This window comes from Larus michahellis, unplaced genomic scaffold, assembly GCF_964199755.1.
Source record: "Larus michahellis unplaced genomic scaffold, bLarMic1.1 SCAFFOLD_255, whole genome shotgun sequence".
NCBI classification, from domain to species: Eukaryota; Metazoa; Chordata; class Aves; order Charadriiformes; family Laridae; genus Larus; species Larus michahellis.
Window position 1 is genome coordinate 52,202 of NW_027436244.1, and position 24,239 is coordinate 76,440.

The 24,239-nt window shown below is 55.7% G+C and overlaps 4 protein-coding genes across 5 annotated transcripts in view; 1 reads left to right on the forward strand and 3 right to left on the reverse strand.

Annotated features, from left to right (window-relative positions):
• On the reverse strand, positions 1 to 8,675 carry LOC141737131 (18S rRNA (guanine-N(7))-methyltransferase-like). The gene is made up of 12 exons (XM_074571749.1): positions 5,492 to 8,675; positions 5,371 to 5,408; positions 4,864 to 4,959; positions 4,555 to 4,637; positions 4,361 to 4,457; positions 3,437 to 3,533; positions 3,034 to 3,084; positions 2,362 to 2,447; positions 2,085 to 2,130; positions 1,727 to 1,788; positions 539 to 628; positions 1 to 386 (listed from the first exon to the last, which is right to left on the reverse strand). Exons 1-12 carry the CDS (start codon positions 6,197 to 6,199, stop codon positions 332 to 334), a joined length of 1,509 nt encoding a protein of 502 aa, XP_074427850.1. The 5' UTR covers positions 6,200 to 8,675; the 3' UTR covers positions 1 to 331.
• LOC141737132 (fibrinogen-like protein 1-like protein) overlaps positions 6,730 to 24,239 on the forward strand; it is a 27,178-nt gene continuing 9,668 nt past the window's right edge. Inside the window, exon 1 of the mRNA XM_074571750.1 lies at positions 6,730 to 6,829. Within this exon, the coding sequence (XP_074427851.1) occupies positions 6,733 to 6,829 (97 nt within the window). The 5' untranslated portion in view covers positions 6,730 to 6,732. The remainder of the gene's footprint in view (positions 6,830 to 24,239) is intronic.
• Positions 13,826 to 17,013, reverse strand: LOC141737136 (vacuolar protein sorting-associated protein 37D-like). 2 transcript variants are annotated; one of them, XM_074571754.1, is made up of 4 exons: positions 16,504 to 16,727; positions 15,347 to 15,518; positions 14,910 to 14,992; positions 13,826 to 14,727 (listed from the first exon to the last, which is right to left on the reverse strand). In XM_074571754.1, exons 1-4 carry the CDS (start codon positions 16,624 to 16,626, stop codon positions 14,239 to 14,241), a joined length of 867 nt encoding a protein of 288 aa, XP_074427855.1. In that variant the 5' UTR covers positions 16,627 to 16,727; the 3' UTR covers positions 13,826 to 14,238. The 2 variants fall into 2 exon arrangements, with proteins under 2 accessions (XP_074427855.1, XP_074427856.1); XM_074571755.1 differs by lacking the exon at positions 16,504 to 16,727 and adding an exon at positions 16,884 to 17,013 and having other exon boundaries at positions 13,832 to 14,727.
• LOC141737140 (uncharacterized) overlaps positions 20,477 to 24,239 on the reverse strand; it is a 10,882-nt gene continuing 7,119 nt past the window's right edge. Inside the window, exons 7-8 of the mRNA XM_074571761.1 lie at positions 22,191 to 22,253; positions 20,477 to 21,105 (exon numbers count right to left, since the gene is read on the reverse strand). Coding sequence (XP_074427862.1) covers positions 20,477 to 21,105; positions 22,191 to 22,253 — 692 coding nt within the window. The remainder of the gene's footprint in view (positions 21,106 to 22,190; positions 22,254 to 24,239) is intronic.

A 24,239-nucleotide genomic window follows, 5' to 3' on the forward strand; every position in this document is an offset into this window, starting at 1 on the left:
ACTCGTTAACTGTTTAGTGAGGAGGCGGGATATAATGTTCTGGCTCACCTGGAGCTCCAGATGGCTCACTGCACTCTCAGGAAGATAAGCAATGGCATTGCAGGCACCAAGTGGCCAGAGCACTCTCTGCCACTCTGCCTCCTCCAGGAAAACCAGGCTGAAAGCTTTGCAGTTGGCTGTTGGGCAGCACTTAAGCCAGTTTACACCTTCCAGAGCCACAATGACCTGTCCCAGCAAGTCCCAAGCCTGGTGTGCCCATCTGTGCCATCCACAGGAGGCTCGCTGGAGGGACCAACACGCCATCTTCCATGCCAGCAGTGTCCAGAGCAATTCAGAAGCGAGGGCGGCGCTTTCGACCCGTGTATTTTGTGTCTGCTCGCACTTCCCTGTGGAGAAAAGCAGAGAGCAACTAAGCATAATCCACAGGGTCATTCTGGGAGGGGAAGGGAAGCGTGTTTGTGGCAGGAGTTTGAACGGGTGACAGCAGGCCTGACCAGCACAGTCAGGCTCAGCTGAGGCAGGACCTGGCTGAACTTACTTGCCCTGTCGTCGTCTACGCTCCTTCTTCTCAAGGATCCAGTCCCGGCTTTTCTTCACAGACTTGCCCTTGGCGTTTCTGAACCGTGTCCTACAGAGAAAGCCGAGAGCATCTGCAGAGGAACTGAGGCGCAGTGGTAGTTTTCCGCCCTGGAAGACTGCCACCCAGAACTGGGCATGCCTTCTGCCTCGTAGAACTACTGAGTACCCCTCCCATCACCCCTGGTGAAAGAGGCTCAGCCAGCACTGAGGCAGGTGGCCAAACAGGCCAACTGCAAACACACTGGGGGAGGCTGCTTCCAGCCCCAGCTCTGAGCCAAGGGACACCCACCCTCCGTGGGCTGCAGGCCTGCGCTCCCCTGTGCCGTATCTGCCACACCAGCAGCACGCTGGGCTCTGGGATCTCGGGGGAATAGGGGCTTAAAGCAAAACCACCTTCCCTTTGTCTGTGCTACTCCAAACAAAGCAGACAAAGCCTCTGGGTTCCCAACAAGTTGCCAGTTCTGCTATTGCCCTCTAAGACCAGGTAACCCCTGGACTAAGTAAGCAGAGAAGAGCAGTGTAAGAGGCAGGAAAACATGGCAGCCACAATCTCCTGACAGCCACGACGACTTCCCTCTGGTTTTTGTTCTCTGTCTCTCCCAACGGCTGCAAGAGGGGCTCCTCCCTGCACCACTACCATGGGAGGAGACCTGGCCAGCAGGTCACAGCTAAAGCAGAGCTAAGCAAAGAATCTGACAGCAGAAGAAAGGGAACTGCAGGCTTCAGGCACAGCAGCCTGTCTCCCTGCCTAAAAAAAGCCATGCTTGGTATCACCAGCACTGTAAACATTCCCCCTCCCATCACCACTGGCCTACACTACAGCGCGGAGCTGGAGAGCCAAGTGCCAGACAGAAAGCGCACCTCAAACTGAACGCTCAGCTGCAGCTCTAGGGTAAGCATCAACAAGAGCCCCATGACGACAGGAAAGCCCTCCAAACCAAACTAACCCATTCCATTCCTTGTGTCTGGGGCCCTTTGATAAGATAAATCAAGTGCCCATGGGTGCTGCCGAAGGTCCTCCCAGTCCATTCCCTTCAGTCACTTCTCACATGGCAGCGCTGTGGTCCTCAGTCAGCAAAACCCAGCCCTTATACCCCCCACACTACTTGCTTGAGGAGAACTTGCAGCTTCACCCCCTACACAATACCTCTCATTGGTAAACTTGGCCTGGTGTATCTCTTCTCCATCAGCACACTCAGTACCAAGGCCCTGAAAAGCAAAATTGGGAAGTTTAGCTCTGCTCTGGAGCAGACAGAGCTAACAGTCATGCCATCTAAATTAAGGGGAACACAGGGCTCTGCAAGGGGAAGGACTGGAGCAGGGAAAAAGTGGTTTTCCAGGTTATGGCAAAGAAACCAGATCCTGGGGAGAGCAGGGGTTGGTGAGACTGACAGCAAAGTCACATCTGCACGCGCAGAGCTGCTTGGCTCCCACTCTCGCCCACAGGTCTTCCACATCACCCAGCAGCCAGGAAGGAAACTCTGCTGCCTTGCAGAGCTCCTCACCTTCGGTAACGTGCCAGATGCCCCAACAAAGAGACAAAGGAAGAACCTGAAAGAACAAAAATAAGGAGCATGAAGCTTGGATTCAGCATGTGATTCCCAGTCCCCAAGCAAGACTGAGATTGTTTATAACAGAGTCAGATCTAAGCTGAAATCTCTGTCCAGGACCGTATCACAGGAGACAGAATAGCTCAGGGAAAAAAAAAAAAAAAAAAAAAAAAAAAATCACTGCTAAACCCAGGCCTCACCCCAAACACACACACAGAGGCACAGGACTCACTTCTTGGCTTTGGCGCTGTTGGGGTAATCTACCACCATTCCCCCGGTAAAGCCAGCTCTCATAGCTTGGGCCGTGATGAGCTCCAGCTGAAAAAAGAAGCACATGCAAAAGTTATTTTTAGCAGTCACCCACCAGCAATGCCCAAGAGACTTTTGGGCTTGACCACAGCTAACTGTGCATGCCAAAGATGGGTCATTCCTGCTCCTGTAAAAGTCTGCCCCAAGCTCCCAGTTCTGCAGTACCATCCGGACACCAGTCTGCTGCCTTTACTTGGTTCTCCCTGCTCCTCGGTCTTGCCTGGGTTAATTGGCACAGCAGATGCTCTAGGAGAGGGATACTGGGCTGAATTTTCCAGCCCTGGGGAGTTACAGTGCAGTGCTGATGACTACAGGCCAGTCTTCAAACCCAGTCATGCAGGGGAAAATCCAGGACAGCAAGTTCAGATTGTGTCCTGCCAATCTCTCTGATTTAAAGACTCAGCCCATGACAATGACAATCTGTGTAGCAACAGAAATTGCAGAGGGCATTCTCCTTGTAGGCTTTTTTGGGGCTCTTGAAGAGCTTGAAGATGACGGGAAGGACAGAGACACAGACCCGATGCGGAGAAACACAATGCATTCAGAGCACCAAACAGCACATGAGTTCTCTTCCACACTGACTTATGTCCTGTACCTGTTCTGAGTTCTCAGGATACAGCTGCAGGACGGCTCGGGATCCTCGGGCCTACAGGAAATAAAGTTGGTCACAAACCTGCCTCAGTGCAGGCAACCCAATTCCTAGCCCAGACACTAGTGCCCACCTCCCCAAAGCCTCCTGGAGAACTCTCCTGGGAGAGCTGCTCTGACTGCAGAGCCAGCTCCTCCACAGCACAGCAAGGCATGGGGGTAACTGCAGGGATCAGAGAAGCATGAGACACTATGCAGGCCGGCAAGGAGATAGGAAATGGGTGCTCCTACCAGTTCTCCATTTCAGAGCAGCATTTACTTAAAATACTTGCCCTAAAATATCTTGCTATAATGTGCCCGCAAGGATGTAAAAGTAGGCAGAGGCCGGACTGGGAGAGCATGACACTTACCAAGGCAGTATAAAGAGTTGAGAAGAATCGATAAAGGCGTTTTGGAGGGCTGTGTGATTTCTTATCAGCATTACAAAGCCACTGCACTGCAGAAATACTGAGAAAGAAAACAAGACCCCCGAGACACTGAGCCATCAACTGTTTCACAGAGCCTGTCACCTCCCTTTGAACTTACTTCCAGCAATAAGCATGTGCTAGGCTTCAGGGAAACAATTTCATTTTCTCTGTGTATCTTTACCTTCTGCTTTGCGAGTTACACGAACCCCTCTGGAGACTCATTAGGTCAAAACCCAACAAGGTGCAGTAGTTATTCAAGCACTAAAGAATCACCCAAGCATGCCCTTTAGGCCAGGTGTTCAAATAATTCAAGCACTTAGCTGTGACCCTGGCATGGCCATGCAGGTTTTGCCAATGAGCAATCCCAAACAGAGCACTTGGATTAGCAACAGACACACCCTGCTCTTTCCCAGCACCTTTCTGAGGTATCCTCTAAGCAGAAAAGGGTTTCTGTCCCCTTCACCTACCCTTTCATCCCAAAACTAACCATCAGACCTTTGATGCATGGACTGACCTTGCAGCTGAGCAATGGTACAGATATACTTTCTGTTTTCCTCCTTGGAGCAGGTCTTAACCCTCCTGATGATATCACCAATTTTATTTTATTTACTTCAACAAACTTCCCAGCTCACCAGCACAAAAGAAGACAAGCATCGCTTGGGAAACAGCTGTCGGAAGCTGCTTCTACCATCCAGAATCTCAGCAGCTTGTCCCAGAGAGGTGGAGTCAAGTTGCATGGAGCAAAGAGAGTGACTGTTAAGGACAGTCACGCTCATCTGTTATGCGCCATACGTGGACCATGTGTACTGTACAGACAATGCAGTTATGTCAAGTATCAAGAGAGCTCGCTGATATACACAAACTCACCTGATACAGCCATCAAACATGCCAGGCCTGAAGGGAATGCCATGACCCACATCTGCAAGGAGAAGGTCTCCTTCCACCTCCCGCTCTACGGCCACATCTGCACAGAACAGAGCACAGCTCAGCCAACCAGCTCACACCTCTGGAGACCACCTCTGAGGTGGGGTGAGGGTGGCAGGGGAGGAGGGCCTGCTCACCCAGCATGGCAGGGCTGATGTCCATGCCAATCCAGTAGTGACCCTCATCGGAGATGTAATCCCCACTCAGCCCAGAGCCACAGCTGAACGGAGGAAGTGGGGAAAGCACTGAAATCATGGGTCTGAGGGTAACCCCAGCCAGCTGCAACGCTACAGAAAGCCTGTCCCTCTTTTTATGCCCGCAACAGAGAGACAGACATGGGGCATGGATGCCCCTCGCCCCTGTGTGCCCGTCTGGCCCCAGCACCGCAGCCCGCTGAAGCCCCAGATGCCCTATGTGCCACCATGGAGGGCAGAGCCCCCACTCACCCCACGTCCAGGAGGAGGCACGGCCGGTCCTCGGGCAGTCCCAGCAGCTCCACAGCCCGCTCCGACATCTGCGACTGGATCTCCACCACCCGGGAGCTGCAGGGCACAGCCAGGGAATGGGCAACCCCGCGGCGCAACACCCCCGCCACTGTCTCACGGGAAGATTTCACCAACCCCCCACCCCAGCGGCCTGCTGCCACACGGCCGTGTCGTCCCCCTCAGGCCTCACGGCAGAACTCCACCCCCACCCCCCCCTCCACACACAAACCCTCCCCCCCCACAGCCCCCCTACCCCCCCATACCCCTCCCTATCCCCACACCCCCCCACACACACATCCCACAGCCCCCCCCACCCCCCCGATACATACCCCCCCATCCCACACACAGCCCCCCCCCACCAACCCCCCACCACCTCCTCCCCATACGCCGCCCTCCCCCGGCTTCTCACAGCAGAAGCCCTCCCCGCTCGCGCGGCTCGGCATCCCCAGACCGATCACTCAGCCATACTTCTGCGTGTATTTCCGCGCCTCGAACTCATTGTAGAACTGCAACGAGAGAAAGCGGGAGGCGGTAAGGCCCAGGACCCCCGGCCCGGCCTTCCCCCCCCTCCCGCCGGCCGGCTGCTCACCAGCTCGGGCGGCCCCCGGTGCTCGGGCCGGCGCCCGCTGCCCGCCATGCCTCCGCCTGACGTCACTGCCCCGCGCCGCGCTGAGGACCCCGTCGCGTCCAAGATGGCGGCGGGCGGGCGCTGAGGCGGCGCGGCTCGATGGAGCCGGCAGCGCTTGGCCGCCTGCGGCGCCTCCTGCCCGCCGACCCGCGGGCCACGCGTCTCGGTCGTGCCCTGCCGCCGTCCCGCGGCGGGCAGACGGGTGGCGGCGGAGCCCCGCGGCCCCGCCGCGACCTTTACGAGGTGCTGGGGGTCCCGGCCACGGCGACGGCGGCGCAGATCAAGACGGCGTACTACGAGCAGTCGTTCCGCTACCACCCTGACCGCAACGCCGGCAGCGCCGCCGCCGCCGCCCGTTTCACCGCCGTCAGCGAGGCCTACCGGGTGCTGGGCAGCGCCGCCCTGCGCCGCAAGTACGATCGCGGCCTCCTCAGCCCCGAGGACGTGCGCGCCGCACCCAAGCCCTCGGGCCGCCCGCCTGCCCCAGCCCCGCCGCCGCCCCGGGCCCCCGCCGCCGCCCGCCGTGGGCCCGTCCCGCCGCCCTTCGACTTCGACGCCTTCTACCGGGCGCACTACGGGGAGCAGCTGGAGCGGGAGCAGTTGTTGCGGGCGCGGCGGGAGCAGCTGCGCCTCCGCCGGGAGGAGGCCAAGGCCCAGGGACGTTTTCATCTCCTCTCCAACCTCTCAGTCGGGCTCATCTTCTTCCTGGGTTTCGCTCTTCTCTACGGCCTCAAGTGACAGCGGGCCTGGGCGGCCACTGGTCACCCACCCAGCTCCAGTGCTGTGGCGGGACGGAGTGTCACCAGCAGGCACAGCAGCTAGCTGGGGGGTGTCCCCTGCACCCACACAGTTGGCAGGCACCGTGTGCAGGGTCCGCTTCTCAGGCTGTGACATTTCCCCTCTGCCGGTGTGACTTTCAGACACAGTACGTGACCAGTAGGCCCACACACGGGCTCTGCTCCTCAGGCTGAGACATGTCCCTTCTGCCAGTGTGACCTTCAGAGATGGTGCACAACCAGCAGGCTCCGTGTGTGGGCTCTGCTCCATGGGCTGTGACCTGACCACTCTGCCGGCATGACCTTCAGACACGGAATGCAACTGGCAGGCACAGTATGTGGCTGTGACGTGACCTCTGCAAGCGTGACGTGCAGACAGCGTGTGACCACTGGATTCCACATGTGGGCTCTGCTCCGCAGGCTGTGATGTGCCCCTGCCACCAGTGTGACCATGGTGTAGGGGCTAAACAGGTTGCGATGTGCCCCCTCTGCGGATGTGACCTGCAGACACAGTGCCTGACAGGTAAATGCAGTTCATGGACTCTGCTTTGTGGACTGTGACACGTCCCCTCCATTGGCGCTGCTCTTTGACCTTGGTGGGAACCATATGCCAATTCTAAGCCACAGCAGAGATTAAACGGCTGTCAGTGGTGTTTGTGTGCTGTGTGTGTTTGTGGGGGGTGCTCTCGCAGGTGCTGAGTTATGGCTCTCTGTGGTTTTCTGTTAATCTGAGGCCTGCCACCTCTGTGCTGTCACACCTGTGGTTACTACATCTTTGTGGAATTTTAGGAGTGTTGGTCTCCAAACTGCATCGTTGCCACTGTCTGTCCCTGTTCAGGGTTTGCCTCACTGTGTGGCAAGTACGAAAGTCAGCAGCCTGGAAGAATGAAACCTGGGCCCATGGCGGCTTGTGTCCTGGTCAGCGTGCGACATCGCCTGGAGGTGCTGCCCAAAACACTTCTGTGTTCAGAGCAGTCTGTCCTGTCTGGGGCTTGCCAGGAACTTTGCGCAAGACCATCCCGCAGAGGCCTTTGTGGCTGGGAGTGGTACACTTTTGAGCACTGAGTGGCATTACTTGTGTTTTACATGTATCTAAGCATCATTTGCACATAAGAGTATTTGCCTATTTAAGTACCGAAAAGTACTGAAGTGTTTTAAGAACTAAAAATTGTGTGTCTCAGAACTTCTGTCTTTCCTTGGGTGAAGATTTCACCTGCGCTATGCTGGTACTACATGGAGTTAGTGAAGCTTCATGGTGTTGAAATCTGAGTGTTCCAAAAACTTCATCTGCATTACTTTGCACTGGATTTGCTGGGCCTGGCTGGCAGCAGTCTGCGCGGGAGCCAAGCCCTTGCCTCGCACTGCAGTGACCCTCGGTTATGTTTTCTCCCAATGCAAAAATGTTAAAAGCAAATGCTCCGTGTTTTCCAGTTCCGGAGTTCTGTGATACTGAACTGACCCCAAGGCAGTAGCATGGCAGGGAGTGTAATGCCTGCTGGTACGGGGTGTATGCTGTACAGGAGAGCTTTCTGCCTTTTCTGCAAAGCATTGTACCGCTTCCAGCTGCAGACTCCAGAGACTGCTGTGTCTTTGGAGCAAACTCAGCTCAGAGGCAGAGGGAGCTTTCCAGGATCCTCTCTGGCTATCAGTCCACCCCTCTGGGATTATAGTGCTGAAGTGTCAGCACGTGAAGAGCAGGAGTCGGGCGTTGAAGGGCATTAGTTACACAGCGAAAGTCTCTGGAGTTGTGGCTCTGTGTCACGTGCTGATGCATTTTCATGCTATAAATCAAGTCACTTGAAAGACCAGAGGCGGCTTCTCTGGCAGAGCTTGACAGGAAGCATTCTCTTCCAGGATGGAAAAGCTAGGGATATCCACAGGAAGCAGTGGGTACTAGGGAGCACCTCGCCAGTTCCTGGTATTGTGGTTTGCAGGTTTTTAAGGCAGCCCTGCCAAACACAAGGTGTCCTCTGGATTGATCTTCCTTAAATCTATGTAGTGCTGAGGTCTGGGGCTGTGGGCTGTTCCCGCAGGCAGGCTCTGTACCCAGCCCTGAGCCAGCTTGCTAGTAGAGAGAGGGTCTGGTGCGGTGCGGTGTGGAGCAGGAGGAACAGGCTAGCTGGTGTGCTGTCTGCATCACTCTACCCCTTAATACTGGGATAGGGAAGAGCTGCTCTGGTAAGCTGGCTGGGCTGACTGTCTTGCTCTGTGGCTGGTGCTTGTGTCTGAAATTGGGCACCAGACACCAAAACTGAGCTAATTCATGTGCCTTTCAATGACTGGTTTGGGCAGTTCATATTACTGGTTCTTCCTCTTCTTCCTGAGGTCTCCGTGATGTATCTTGAACATTAAAGATATCCAGCCATAAACTGGTGACAAAATGACACGTTTCTTTTGGTGGGCTTGGGTGGTAAATATTCCTTGTATTTGTTGGAAAATCGAGGGTAGGGGACAGGCTGGTGTTTCACAGTAGATTGAGGAAGAGGGTGGGAAGGGACGTCCTGCTTCCCCGAGGCCATGCTGGGAAGGTTGGGCATGCTGCCTGCAGTCAGTGGGGTGTGGGTAGGATAGCTTCCCTGGGCCACCGGGGACTTCACTTCTGCCTGCTGGAGACCCGTTCTGTGCTGCCTGACACACAGGGGTTGCTGTGCGCTTGGGACGTCCCCTCCAAGCTTACTGCGCTCTCTGCACTCACACGCTGTAGGCAGCATTTAGTTTTGCTGCTGAGTTTGGTCAGAGCAGGGGAAGGATACCATGCAGTGTGTTGCTCTTTGGCATGGTACAACGTATACTTCTCGCCAGCATCACCTTTGCTCCTGCTCTTCAGGCCTGAATGCTCCTCTGTTCCAGGAAGGATTTCAGGAGCTCGGGCACACAGTGGCTGGAGCTAGTCCAAATGCACAGATTGACTGCCAGCTCCCAGCACGCCAGGCTTTGTCTTCTTGTGTCAGTGCTGTCATCACATTCTTGACTTTCCCCAGTGGTTTCGCTGATGGAGAGGTGCCAGGAGAAACTGCATTTCTTGGGGCTTTCCTTTAGCCAGGTGAGCACAGTCCTCGTGGGGTGCCTCTAGCACAACTGCTCAGGGAAATACAGCAGGGCCTAACCCTGACAGCAGTGGTGTGATGGCCGGGGCTTGTGTACAGCTTGTGAGCTGTACAAGTCCACCAGGATCAGAAGGTCATAGTGGAAAAGGAGAGGAAATGGGGCATAAGTGGGGCTGATAGGATGTGTGAGGCTTGCTGCACAGGAACCTACTCTGTATTTAAACCCCATGTTCTACCTCTCCTGTGGCAGTGGCTGAGCGGTACCCTTATTGAGAGGTGACTCAGTGGGATGCTGAGCAATCGGAGGGGGTTACAAAACTGTCTTCAGAGAGGGAGAAGTGCTGGTCAGATCAGTGAGAGCTGTGGGGAGTTTGCTTTCCCTCATGCTTGGTGCAAGAAGGCATAGCCTTGTGCACTGCCCCAGCACCTTTGGCAGCTGGATCGGAGCCCTGTAGCAGAGGCCACTGCCTGTGGCTTTGGCTGTCTTCTCATCTCAGGGACAGCAAGGACGGATCCTTGGGGGTACTAAGCAACAGAGGGTTGTTTCTGTGAGAGACAGAGCCCATCTTCCTGCAGCTGGGGGCAAGGCAGCCATCGGTAGGGGCCACAGCATCATCTCTGGGTGAAGGGAACAACTTTCAATCCCAGGTCTACTGCGGGCTTTGCCTCCTTCTGAGGATGTATCCAGTTACTGCAAAACACATCTCTAATGTACTGCAGTCACAGCTGTTACACAGCCCGCTCCTGGCCTGTGCCCTTAATGGTGGTGAGGATCAGCCCTGAGAAGCCGAGGGCAGCTTCGGCTGGCGAGAAGATCACCGTGAGTTGTCAGCATCCTGAGGCCTTTGCTGGGAGAAGTGTGATGTTCACAGTGGGGGTCTCCTCCTCCTTGCTCTGAAGTCCCCTGGGGCCACTTTTACACATTCTCTAGCACATCCTACCCATCTCTTCATTGCTCTGCAGCTCCACATTATGTCTACCTTTATAGTAAGTGATGTATGCATGCTGGATGCTGGTTCTTTCCTCTCTTACCCTGCAAGGGTTAGTTGCTGGTGGGGCCTCAGCTATCACCCTGTGCTGCTCTACCCTCACCTTCACCCTATGGTTTATTCTGTGTAACTTCTTGTTGCTCATTCCCACCCTTGAATTACTAACAGCAGACATCGCACCATGCCACAGTAAAAGGGAAGCAAAACTATGAGTAGTTAATGGCCACTTGGTAATTAGATGCTGTTACAAACTAAGTAAATTAAACAAAAGCTGCAGGCAAGCTGAGGCAATCCCGGATGAAGCCCGACAGCCCCAGTCCTGAGGCCTTGCAAGCTCAGTGCAGACCCCGTTCCCCAGCCCTTTCTCATGGGCTGATGTCCCCATAACCGCAGGCTTGGGATGCTGAGCTGCTCACCTTGACTGCTGGGTGGTGCAGCCTGTGGGCGTGGGGGGTCTCAGTGCCTCATTAGGGCCTCTTCCCTCCATCTGGAGAAGCTGGGGAGCTCTGTGGGAAGGAAGGGGCTACCCCTGGCTCCTGGTCTTTGGGGGAGCCAGCTGGGCTGGGGGCATGAGGGGCAGAGAAAGGAGCTGCAGGCTGGGTGAGCAGGGTCCTGAGCAGCACTGGAGCGGTAGCCATCATTCCCCTCTCCTGCAAGAGGGGCTGGCCCGGCAGGGATGAGGATGAAGGGACACCAGCCCCCACCTGCCCTGGGATGTGTGGGCACAGCTCTGCACCCCAGTCCTGCTGGTGCTGAGTCCACGGTGGCTCTGCCTCCCCAGGGAAGGGTCATGTGGTTGTCAGCACCTGTGGATGGGGGGGGCAGCTCTCACTCCCTTCAACAGCAACCCCTGCAGCAACAACTCTGTTAATAGAGTTAACTGTTAATATTTCCTTGATTAACAGCCCTGCTGCCTGTGCAGTGCACAGCAGGGGCCCAGCTGGGGCACCCTGGCACCATCCCTCGCTGGCTGGCGGGGTTTTGTATCCCCCGCTGAGCTGGGGCTGTGGCTCAAAGGGTCTCCTGGAGGCTGCCTGTGCTGGGGACACCCCTTCCTCTCCCAGGTGTCCTGTCACTCCTGGGATGGGGGCTGCTGCTTACCCAAGCCTGGCTTCTGAAAATCCAGACCTGAGGGAGCCAGGGAGGCCATCGAGCTGGTCGGGCCAGCTCCCTGCCTGCCCCTCCTGGGTTTGGCTGCACACCAGCTGGCAGAGAGGCTGAGCTGGCCCCAGGCTGCTGCCTGGCCCGGTGCAGAAATGAATGCAGGTGCCCATGGGGTGGACACACTTCCTCTGAGGTGAACCGGGTTACATTGCCCCCCTCAATGTGGCCCTTTGGGGCAGGCGGCACTTGGTGCAGGGAGGGAGAGACACTGTGCATGCAGGTAAGGAGGGACACAGAGGGATCATCTTGTGCTGCTGCCAGCTCCTGCCTGTTACCAATGTCCCTGTCTGGTGCCCGATGTGGGACTTCGTCCTCAACCCAGGCCTGCCTGTGGAAGGGGCTGGAGCTGCCAGTATGGTGAGGCACACTCTGGGAGTGAAAAGGCACACCCCGCAACGTTCCCCAGAGGTGCAGGGTGCACTATTGCAGAACATACACTCCCCACTGGGGCCACTGCAACTGGAGAGGTTCTGGCCACCCACCAGGGTCCTGTTCGCCAACTGGACAGGACCAGCCCCAGGGCTGGAGGAATCTCCCTAGGGAAGGGGCTCGCCTTGCTTGGCAGCTTCCCAGTGGTTAAAGGATCTTGGCTGAAGCGGGGTGGTGGCCAGCCCAGCGGGACCATGGGGCTGCCACGGCCTGCCCCCTGCTACCTGAGCCAGGCAGGTGTCCGGGGGTGCTGTAGGGCTTCTATAGACAGAAAGACATTGCCATCATGCCATCACCTTGAGATCGTTTCCTCCTGAGCCAAGAGCTAAGGTGGCCTTCCTCTCCCAGGCGGGCATCCAGATCCACAGGGAGAAGCCTTGTGCTTACCCACCACCACCCCTTGTGTGTGTGTGCTCAGAGCCCTCGTAGCTTGGCACACACACATCACATGGGCCTACGTCTCCACGCTGCACCCACAACTCTGGTCATCTCGCACAGCATCCAGTACGGCCCTTGGGGTAGCTGGGGGAACTGTACGGGGGATCGCAGGACACTGGGTAGGACGGGGCTGCCTGTGCATCCCAGCCCCCTCCAGACACAGCACAGATGATCCCACATGGACCAACTGGCTTCCGAAGTGCTCCTGCTTGCTCCCCATATTTCCCTGCTTAGGCTAGCCCCATGGGGCTGGTAGAGGAACCTAACCAAGCTCTTGTGCCGTCGTTGCCAGCCTACTACAGTCTTTCCTCCTGGAATATGGCAAGCCACAGAGCCTGACTGGCAATCAGGCATGTTCTGGCACCTTTCATTGGCAGGCTGAGCCCAGACTGAGCCTGATCAGACCCAGGAAAGTAGAATGTGCTCTGTGAAACCCTTTGGGGTTTCCAGTGACTACCATCTTCTTGCCTGCAGATAAAGCCATGGTGGCTGATTCCAAATTTATCCTAGTCCTAAACCTGTTTTAACTCATTGTACTGGATGAGTGGCCCCAGTCCCACAAGTGAGGGTTGGAGTTTGGGGTACCCTTAGTGTGGGGTACCCTCAGTGGCGTACCCTCAGTGGTGGAGGGGGTGATCAGACACTGCAAGCCAGTGGTCCATATTTTTGGGTGCTTTGTAGTCCGAGCCGGGGCCCCTTGCTGCTTTGGATGATTTCTAAGCAGTCTACCTAACAGTGCAACTGAGAAAGGAGAAAAAATGCCACCACCAGATGGGTCTGAAAGCATGACAGGAGTCTGAAACCAAATCAAAACCTAGAAATAGCACAAGAGACACCCCAGAGCAGGGAACAAGTACCTCAGGGTCTGCAGCTGGAGGAACTAGGGCCATATCCCCCAGCCTTGTCTCACCAGCCATTGTGTGAACTTAAGGAAAGCAAGAGAGGAGCACAGGATGAAACAGGGTGAGCTCAGGCCTCCTGCTGCCTTTTCCAGTGCTGGCTGAAGTTAGGGCTAGTGCGAGAGGGTGGATGGGGAATGGGTACTAAAAACACTGCAAGGCTGCACAGAGGCCGGTGAGACCTGCTGCTGCAGAGCCTTGAGTGAGCCTGGAGGGCTGTGGAGTACAACCCTTCATGGGGGCGAGGGCTTGGCTGCTGGCACGAGCTGTTTCTGGTTACCAGAAGTCTTCACTGTTGTGGGGCCAAACTGCTGGGAGATGGTCCCTGGCACCTGCCTGTGGGGAAACTCTCTCACTCTGGGCTCTCTGGCCCCCTTACGGGGGCTTCCATCTTCCCCAGGGTGTTGACAGGCTGAGACAAGTGTAGGTGCAATGCCTGGGGGCTCCCCAGGCTGGAGGACCCTCCTCGACTCACCTCCAAGCCTGGCAAGTGTTCCCCCAAACCACCTCCTCCCTGCCTGTCCCATCCTGTTCATAACCAGAGCCAAGGGGTAACACAGAGCATGGAAAAAAGCCTTTATTTTGAAAACAGCGTGGCACCCAGTGCTTCTGGGTCCTCTTCTCTGCTATCTCCCACCCAACTGAACCCACGGACATCCCGACAAAGCACCCACCCCCAACTCCTGTCACTGTCCCTCTTGCTGTGGATTCAGAGACCTCTTTCCCCAGCAGCTCCCCAAGCGCAGGACCCGCTGCCACAGCGGCCACCCCATCCCACCCCTGGCCAAGCACCTCTGCTCCCCTCTGAGCATGCACCCCTGTGCTGACCCAGTGGACACCACTGCCCCTCGGAGCTGAGCCTGCACCACGCACCCACCCACGCATGCTCCCGGGCCAGGGCATTCCTGCGCAGCCCCCCACAGAGGCACAGGGCCAGGAGTGGGGACATCCCTTGTCCCTGCCCTGCTACCAGTGCGGAGGCTCCTGCTTCTGGTGTCGCGGCCACTGCTGCCTGTGGAAGGGCTGAGGGCTGAGCAGGGGGATGTGTCCAATGAGGTGCAGGGGCGAGCCCGGGCTGGGCATTTTGGAGGAGGGAGATGCTGGCTGGTGTCCCAGGGCTGGGAGGTGGTGTCTGAGAGTTGCAGCCGGCATGGCAAAAGGCACAACGGCCTCCGAGGGGATGAGAAAGGCGGGCACAAAGCCGTAGGAGAGATTGAAAGCTTTGGGGACTACAACACTCCGCAATGGGGGAAGGTGGGCTTCTGCTCGGCTAGCTTGGGTGCCTGGGTGCCCCGTGGGGCCCACAAGGACCCTGCCCACCTGGCCCTTCTGCAGCAGCTCCTGCAGTTTCTCCAGCTGTGTCCGGCAGACATGGGAGCGTGTGCGGCTCTGGCAGAAGGATTCCAGAAAGGACTCAAGGGGCAGATCCTGGTCCAGGAACTGCTCTATCTGTGTCTGTGGGACAGGCAGTAGGACAGCATCAAGCCAAGAGAGCTGTGGGACCACGGAGGGAGCCCAGGTGGCTGAGTACCCCCCCGAGCCTCTTCTCCAGAGCCTGGCACGCCAGGAGGGCATGGAGAGGAGTCCAGGGCCCAGGTAAGGAAGGCTCGGCAGCACAGGGGTCTTGCCTGACTCACCTCCGACTCTGCCTCGGAGGCATCAAGCTTGGCTTGGAGATGGCCCAGGGCGCTCTGTGGACTCCACTTCTCCAGGTACGCATCTGTGTCAGGAGGGGATGGGGCTGCCAAAAAACCTCCCCCAAGATGCCCCCACTGCTGGGGCTGCAGTCTTTCCCATTCCCAACCATCATCTCCCCCCACCCTTGAACTGAAACCCCCAAACACATTGCTGGAGCCACCTGCACACTGAGGCCTGCATCCCACAACGGCATCAGTCCCAGCCAAGGGCTGGCTATGTGACAGGCAACATAACCCTCCAACTGCCCCTGATCATGGCTGGGCCATTTCCCTGGGGCAGATTCGAGGGTGTTGAGCCCACCCGGACTCTCATATTAATGCAAGTTGCTCTGGCCATACTGGGCTCTGCCTCATCCCATCGGCTGCGCCCCACTCACCCAGCCGCTGCTGCTTGTCCCAACATGCTTCTCGAATCTCCCGCAGCTCCTGGTACTTGATGGCTAGGGAAGCCTTCCCGTCCTCCAACCGCGGGCGCAAGGACAGGTTCACCCTGGCCAGGGTGCAGTTTGAAGCCAAACACATGTCCCGCTCCAGCTGCAGACTCTGAAACTGTGGGAATGGGAACCAAGCGGGGTGGGGTGCGTCAGCACTGGGATAAATAGTCAGAACCAGTCAGAGCAGGCAGCCTGCTGGGAGGGGGTCCATCTCCATCCACGGGTGAACTCTCTCCTCCAGCACTGTCCCCATCCCTCTGCTCTGCCTGGAAATGGGGTGCGTCCCAGCAGGGATGCAATGTCTGGACCTGGCTACCCATGGCACATGGCAGCTCACCCTGGAACGTGGTAAACCTCACGGCTGGCTACCCAGCCCCCTTTGCAAAGTAAAGGACTCATTAGCTAACAAGGATGTCAGGAGAGACACACACCAGCTCTCGCTGCACACGCATCTTCTGCCCCCGCAGAGCAGGAAGCAGAGCATGATGCCGAGCTGCGCTTTTAGAGGCCCAGGGGAAAGATGCTGAAATCAGGCTGAGAATGATTTCAAAATAACCGGGTCCTGTTCCTGCAGTGGAGCGCCAGGAACCGCTGGAGCTGGGGGGCATTCGGGGCTCAGCCTAGCTGCAGCGAACGACGCCAGGCCTGGAGGGCGATGCAAGGGGCCAGGGCCTCCCCGCCTCCCCCGGATCTCGGGGCGGTAAGAGCAGTGGGGGCAGCGGCTGTGGCCCTGCTCCGGGTTTTGGTGGCCGGAGGCTGCTTGGCAGGCGACGGCTGCTGAAACCCCGAGCAGCACCAGGAGCCCCCGGGCAGCCGCCAGCCGGGACGCCCAAGCTGAGATTTCCCCGCGGCCACCCCCCACCCAGCCGGGGGGTCCGGCTGCTCCCCCAGACCCCTGGGCTCGGCGGGCGGGGTGTCGGGTATCACGGGAAAACCAACGAGCGGCGCTGCCGGGGACTGGCGGGCGATGCCCGGCCCCGCAGCGCCCTTTGCCCGGGCTGCCGGCGGCTCCGTCCCGCGCACCGGCAAAGCCCCGCTGGGGGCGAGCGCTGCTCGGCTGCGCTCCGCCGGCCGCCCCCGGGCTCCCCCCCGGCCCGTACCTTCCTGCTGAGGCGGGCGGCGCGCTGCAGCCGGGGCTCGTCCTGCAGCAGGGCGCGGAGCTGCGCGGTGCTGAGCGCCCCGAAGCGGCGCGGGGAGCCGGGCGGCGCCGGGGGCCGGGACATGGGCACGGGCACGGGCACGGGCACGGGCACGGGCACGGACCGGGACCCACCGCCGCCGCAGGGAGCCGCGCGCCCCCGCCGCGCCTGCCCCCGCCGCGCACCACCCCGCGCCCGCCGCCCCCGCCGGGCTTAAAGGAGCCGCCGCTGAGCACAAGGAGCTCCAGTGCTGCACCGCGCCGCCGGCACTGCTCCCTGTACCGGGCATCCCGCACCGCGCCGTCCTGCGTGCGTCCCGCTTGTGGCTGCATTGGCCTCACCCTGTGCTTTACGGCGCCGCACTTGGGCATCCTGCGGACACCCTGGCACCGCCGCACCCATCGGCTCAGGAGAGCGGGCAGAGAGCAATGAGGCACCCCGTCACTGCCGGCTCCGGGCAGGTCCCCTTCGTCCCCTGGGAAAGGGAGAGGCGGGGACGCTGCCCGGCCTGTGATGGGGAACTGCTCGACGCAGGCTGTTGCGGTCACTAAATGTTTGCAGGGAGTAAGAAAGCTAAAAGAAAAATTCAAGGAGCACAAACCTGCCGGAGGACTATCAGCACTGCTTCAGGACACCTCTCTGCTGGAGGCTGGGAAACTCTCAGCACGTATCTGCTTAAGTAAAATCTTACTTAAGTAAAAGACGGGCTGGAGAAGCTGGGGAAAAGCAAACCAGGAGCTCATGGGAGGAGGGTGGATTGATTCCCGGGAAAGTTTTACCTTAGTAAAAAAACACGGCTGCAGGGAGAGCCATGCCGTGCCGCTGGAGCAGGGACTGCTCCGTCCTGGCTAGGACATTTCTGTGGAGCAATTCTAAATCTCTGGTGGGAGATGGCATCTAATATACACTGCTTGACTTAAAGTGTTACCTCAAACCAACACTGGCTGCTGGAGCCGAGTGAAGAGAAACTGCTAGGGAGCTGCTGGGAGCTGGAGGTCACTGCTGTGGGGTGAGCAAGAGCCCAGCAGGATTTAGGAAGCATTTGGATGGGAAGCTTGGAATAAGGAGCTGCGCGGAGCTGGTGCTGTTGAAGGAGAGATGACAACCTGTCTGTACACTGGGACGTGCTGTGGCAGAGGGACAAGACAGCAATGCAGAGACACTCATGTGCTGAGCCCGTCCTCCTGGGCCAGTGGGTGCTAGCCCTGTCGTACTGTAAGGATATTTTAGGATGTTCTCCTGCATCTCTTGGCCTGTGTCACTCCACTGCCTTTGGAGAGCCCTAGCGGAAGACTGCACTGCTGGGACAAGAATAATTTCTTCCTTAGTCTGTCAGTGCAAATACAACTTCAATTTGCCAGTTGCTTGGAAACACCAGAGGCCCGGGAGCAGCAGCAGTGTAACTTCACAGTCTGCCCAGTGCCACCTGATTCATTGAGCCTGCTGGCTTTGGAAGCGAAGGGTAGGGTGGAGGCACCTCCCTGACAGGCATCCCCCACCTGCTGCTACCACCTCGTACCCCTCTTCCAGCCAATGTCAAGTGCATCATGGAGCTGCCCCTTGCCCCCCCTCCCTGTGCTGCGGTGCCCGTTGCAAGGCGGGCATGGGCTGTACCCCGAGGTCCCGGCAGTCCTCTGTGCTCTGATTTGAGGGCGCTCAGTGCTGGAGGCTCTCAGGAGAGCAACTGCAGCCTGCTTCACCTGCAGTCTGCTTTCAGTAGAAGTAGCCCTGAGGTCTCTTTCTCCTCAGAAATCCGTGGGTGCAGGTGGCCCCCGTGCACTGCAGTGCTGAGGGCAGTTCTCTGTAGCAGCATAAGGTAATTTCTGGCTTGGAGATTGCTCACTTCTTTCAGTATTTTCTAATTTCTCAAACCTTTCTGTATGGCTCCCAGTGGCCACTGGGCTCTGCAGCTGGCAGGCGAGGGCTGGGTTTTCCCTTAGCTGGTGTTCCTGGAAGTGGAACTCACCGATATTGCTGTGCTGCCCCAAGACAAAGCCAGAAATGGTTTGTGGAGGTGCAAGTGTTTCTCAAACAGTCTGTCCTGGCAGTGCCACAGTGTTGTGGGATGGAGGATTTGAAGGGGCCTAGTCCTGCAGCCTCACAGCATCAGCTCTGTCTGTACCTTTCCTGGCAAAGTTTCATCTCAATTGGTCTCAGAAACCTGGGTATGGTGAGCTCATTCCTGTAATGACCTTTTCTCTCATTGGAGTGTCTCCTAATTCAAGTGATTCCTAACGTCTAACCTACTTCTCTTTCGCTTCCATTTAAGTTTACTGCTTCTTAGTCACAGCAGACAGGTCTACTGATGACTTGCGCATCACATTTTTGCAGGATCAAAGCATGACTGTGCAGACCGACAGGTAGCGACAAATCCTTATAGATGCAGCCCCCCAGCAGGGGCGGGGCCTTGGCACCAGGACATTGCCACAGCTTTTGACCCTGGACTGTGAACATGGTGACGATGTGGGAAGAGTTCTCCCATGTGCCAGGTCCCTTCTGAACCCAGAACCTTTTGTGCAGATCCCAGGTCCTTCATAGAATCATAGAATCTTCATGGTTGGAAAGGACCTTTGAGATCATCGAGTCCAACCATACACACACACAAAAAACCAACCAAACCCCTACAATCTCGGCCACTAGAGCGTGCCCTGAAGTGCCAAATCTAGATGTTTCTTGAATCCCTCTAGGGATGGTGACTCAACCACCTCCCTGGGCAGGCTGTTCCGGTGCCTGACCACTCTTTCAGTAAAGTCATTCTTCCTAATATCTAATCTAAACCTCCCCTGCTGCAACTTCAGCCCATTTCCTCTGGTCCTGTCATTATTCACCTGGGAGAAGAGGCCAACACCCACCTCTCTCCAACCTCCTTTCAGGTAGTTGTAGAGGGCAATGAGGTCTCCCCTCAGCCTCCTCTTCCCCAAGCTAAACATGCCCAGCTCCCTCAGCCTCTCCTCATATGACCTGGTCTCCAGACCCCTCACCAGCCCGGTAGCTCTCCTCTGGACATGCTCCAGCACTTCAATGTCCCTCTTGTACAGAGGGGCCCGGAACTGAACACAGCACTCGAGGTGAGGCCTCACCAGTGCTGAGTACAGAGGCACGATCCCTTCCCTACTCCTGCTGGCCACGTTATTCCTGATACAAGCCAGAATGCTGTTGGCCTTCTTGGCCACCTGGGCACACTGCTGGCCCACGTTAAGCTGGCCATCCACCAGCACCCCCTGGTCCTTTTCTGCTGGGTAGCTTTCCAGCCACTCTTCCCCAAGCCTGTAGCGTTGCTTGGGGTTGTTGTGACCGAAATGCAGGACCTGGCACTTGGCCTTATTAAACCTCATACAGCTGGCCTTGGCCCATTGATCCAGCCTGTCCAGGTCCCTCTGTAGAGCCTTCGTCTCAATGTGACTAGCCCCAAGGCTCCAGTCCTAGCACCTGACATGGGATTTCTTGCCTCTCGGAGGGAGCACACCAGAGATGCTGAACAGATGTTCATTAATGGAGAATGAGCTCCAGGAAGCAAATTTATTGGGATGCTTTACCAGATGCAGCAGAGAGGCACAGAGTACATGGAAATGTGTGGCATGTAGCTTTTTTGCTTGCTATGAGTTTGGGAGGCAGCTAAGAATCTCCGATGAAAAGTCACTCAAGGGCTGAGTGTCTTCCTCCCGCAGTGAAGGTACATACGGAATCCACAAATTTCACAAGTGATTTTTTTTATTCTTGATTAGGAACATAATAACAGGGAATCATTGGCAAGCACAGGGGAGAAGAGCTAAGCAGAGGGGGAGCCTGCACACAGAGAGGGGAAATGGAAAGTGACATTTCATTAAAACCATACTACTCTTGGGCTCCCCCGTCTGCTCCAGAAAGGCTCAAGCTCTTTGGCCATGCAGAGCCTTTGCAGAGCGTCCAGTGTGGACAGGAGCGGGAAGAAGCACTAACAATACGTAGCTGGTTTTATGAGGATAAGGGAGGATTTGCAGTTCCCTTTGCACAGGCTGCCCCATGTCATGCCGCCCTTGAAATTCAGCCGTACAGAATAACACGCCGAGTACCACCACCCACCCTCATAGCTGTAGGCACAGTTCTTACTGTAAGTGTCCTGATCCCGATCCTTTGTAGAGAACTTCATGTTGTCGTGCATAGTCTTGGGATTGTCTGAGGTCATGGCATCCCCTGCCATCCCTGAGTAGGCTCCCAGCCTCAGCCGATAGCCGTGGGACTCATCTTCCACACTGAAGAGGTTGTAGTCCGCAAAATTGGTGTTGTCTGTGGAGTCCTGGATGACAAACCTGACCTGGTAGACCTTCTGCTTGGAGATCTGATGGATGTACTCGGTGCCCAGCCAGTACTCGCTGCGCACGCTCCCAAAGCCGTACTTGTAGGTGCTCCAGGACTCGGCCCAGGTGACCGGTGTGTCTTTCTGGTTCCTCTGGATGACCGTCCAGCCCCCGCCCGTCACATTCATTTCACAGTACACCACGAGGTGGTGGAGCCCTTTTGGCTGAATAATGTAGATACCGCTGCGGCTGCTAGCGGGGATCTCACTGCAGTCCTTGGGCCAACCTGGGGCAGGAAATGTTTATTAAATCCTACACAACGAGACAGTGAAAGCACCTGACATTTCCTTTGTGCCTATGTCTTATTGCACACACGTTCTTGGGCTGCATTCCTGCCATGTGCTCACGGGATTAAATCAAAGTATTGGAATGATCAGTGTAAGAGTTGGGCTTCATATCTTCCAAAGACAGGATTCAAACTGACAGGGACACACTACCAAAATGTTTTGGCCTGGTGAGACCGAGCCAGACATTGCCTTCACCCAGCACACAATGCACCCTAGCCTAGTTGAATTCAGTCTGTGGTGATTTGCCTGTAGCATGCAGGTGACATATTACCACACAAACAAATGCATATCAGGGTCATAAAGCCATTTGCTGTTACAGCATGGAGGCTTTAGAGCTTTATAATAATCTCAGAAACCCTGGAGAGAGTGTGATCAAGATATCCATCAGCCTTTGTCATCTCAATAGGGCAAATCCATTGGTTTTCTCTGGATTTACCTGAGTAGCTCTTTAGAGACTTCCTGACTTGTTTGAGTTGGTTATGGTCTTTCCGTGCTCTACAGTGTCAGCTCCTTATACAACACACAGCTGAATGCACCTACACACTTCTGGGAAGGGCCTTGCTCTGCTCCCGGTGCCTCTGCTACTGGTTATTCCTACCCAAGTAAAGCCGTGTGTCTTGTGGCCCTATGTGGTAATGTTGACTCAGTTCAGTAACACAGTTAGTCCCTGTCTTACCCAGTCTTCTCATCAACTGTATAGTGAAAATAGGAAAATAACCAGTCGCCACTTCCCAAAGGCCAACAATGAACCATCACGGTCCAGTTTTGGTATTTAGGTGGAAAATTCCCCATGCTAAAGATCCTCATCAACTACTGAGTCCAGGACACGGCTGGTAATAGATTCCCCCTGAGGTTATGAGCTGTGGCACCTCTGTAGCCTGTCAGAAAATCAACATTTTTCCTGGGAGGAACCAGTGAACACGTAGGACATGGGCTAAGGTGGCTGAGAGCTCTTCATGAGCCTCTGGGCTCCTGGCAATGGTGAAACCTTATGAGAAGATGTACTCCTTGAGAACAGACTTACCATGGCCTGCCGGTGGGTGGGGGGCAATGTCTCTGACCTGTCGAACATGTTCGCCACCATTATCTGAATTAACAAGAACAGAGTGTTGAGAGTAGACATGTCAAATGCTTGCTGCGAGAGCACGATTTTCAACAGATGATATTCCTGTTTTTCTGTTGTTGCTCCTAATCTAGAGAGACTTTACCATTTCAGGTATCAGCCAGTTGATAGTTTGAGGGAATTTACACGGTGTTAGAATGGGGCAGGTAGTTCCCTGGTGAGAAAGACCCTGAATGGTGGTGGCAACACTGGAAATATGATTGTTAAAGTGCAGTATAAGCAGTTTGGAAGGGACTCAGGAAGAAGAGGGATTAGAGGGGGAAGAAACATGAGAGCAGACACAGGAAAACTGGTGCAGGTATCGGGAGCTGGGAGAGGGGCTCTGTTCAGGTGTCTCAGAAGGGAATCTGAAGGTTGTTGCTGGACAAGAGGATGGTTTAGAGTGAATTAATGTAATTTTTTTGCAAGGCCATCTTGTGTGTATCCACTGATGGCTATAAAACAGAGGAAGGAATCACAAGCTTATGGAATCACAAAAAACATTCCTGTCCCCTCTCTGAAACAGACACCTAACCCTGCAGCTGTTGGTCTCCGACATCCTCAAATATCTGCTCCCTGCTTTCACTCTCAGCTGGTGCTTTCCTATCCTTGCCCTTATGAAGTGTATAACTTAAGCCTCTCGCACTGTGTAGAAGCCCATTCCTTTTCTTACTACACCCAGAGTACATTTTTCCTGCAGACAGACTATAATATTGCTGTCATTTCCTCCTCCATGGTTTTCTGATTTGGGGGCTAAACCATTCAGTCCTTCAACCTTCACGGACACAGACTGCCTGCAATATTTTTGAGCCCCTTTCCTTTTGAATTCCTCCAAACGTGTCTTGAAGCCCACCAGTGAATGTGCTGAATGGCCTGAGCCTGCGTGGAGTGGGAACACTCATGTAACACGGTCTGGAGGACTTTCCTACCAGGACTTTCCTACCAGGCCTGAGCCTGCGTGGAGTGGGAACACTCATGTAACACGGTCTGGAGGACTTTCCTACCATGGTATTTACTGTTACTACAGCCATATGAAGCTGTTCACTCGTGTTTTGTAAGCCACAGTCTTCCCCTGCTCCTTTCTGCCTTCACTTCCCATCCATTTGGAAGCACGCCTCCACAAGTCAAGGCTTTCAAATGTTAGCCTGCCTTCTCTGGTGTGCCTCCCTGCTTATTCAATTTGCATTCAGGCTGCTTATGTTTTCAGAGCACCCTACCAGTGGTCTGAGTAAGAGATGAGTGTGAAGCCCAGAGCACATCCCCTTTCTCAACTCAAACTTGCAGTTCTTGGTGAAGCCCGAGCTCTTGTCTTAGTCACAGGTGCTCCCTGTGTTGGCAATTTCCTGACACCTGACTTCTACAGCAAAGGCCAGCATCAAACACTTGAACCTTGTGCTTTTCTGCCAAGAACTCTTCTTCCTACCTTGGAAAAGAACCATCTCTTTCTATTATGTTCTACCCACAGCCCCCAGTTTTATTCCTGGAACATTTCTCAGAGGCGTCCTCATTGCTCCAATATACCCTAGTTTTTGTAAGTTGCTCTGTGCCATCATCTGGATGGCTGCTCTGCGCCAGTGACAATAGTTTAGATTCTTTGTAGTAACTTCACCTAGTTCCTCTTTGTATTCAGTTCTCTCTTGAAATCAGTTCTCTGCTGACCAGAGGTGGGTACTGTTCTCCATGTCCTCAAAACACACTGTGATTTTTTGCCTTAACAGCTTTAACACTGCTTCTCTTCTTCAAGGAAGAGTCCATGCCCCAAAACACCCTTGGCTCGGTCTTGCTGCCAATGAGGCCAAACCTGTCCCTTCCCCTGGGCTTTGGACTATTGGACTCACTTATGGGCAGAAGAACTTCATGCTAGAGAGGAGAAGAGACAGATAGTACGCAGAGGATGACTCTGAGAGGATTCTTGTTCCAGTAAGACAGCCTACGTTGCATTGGCATTTCCCCACACATAGAGCAGTATTT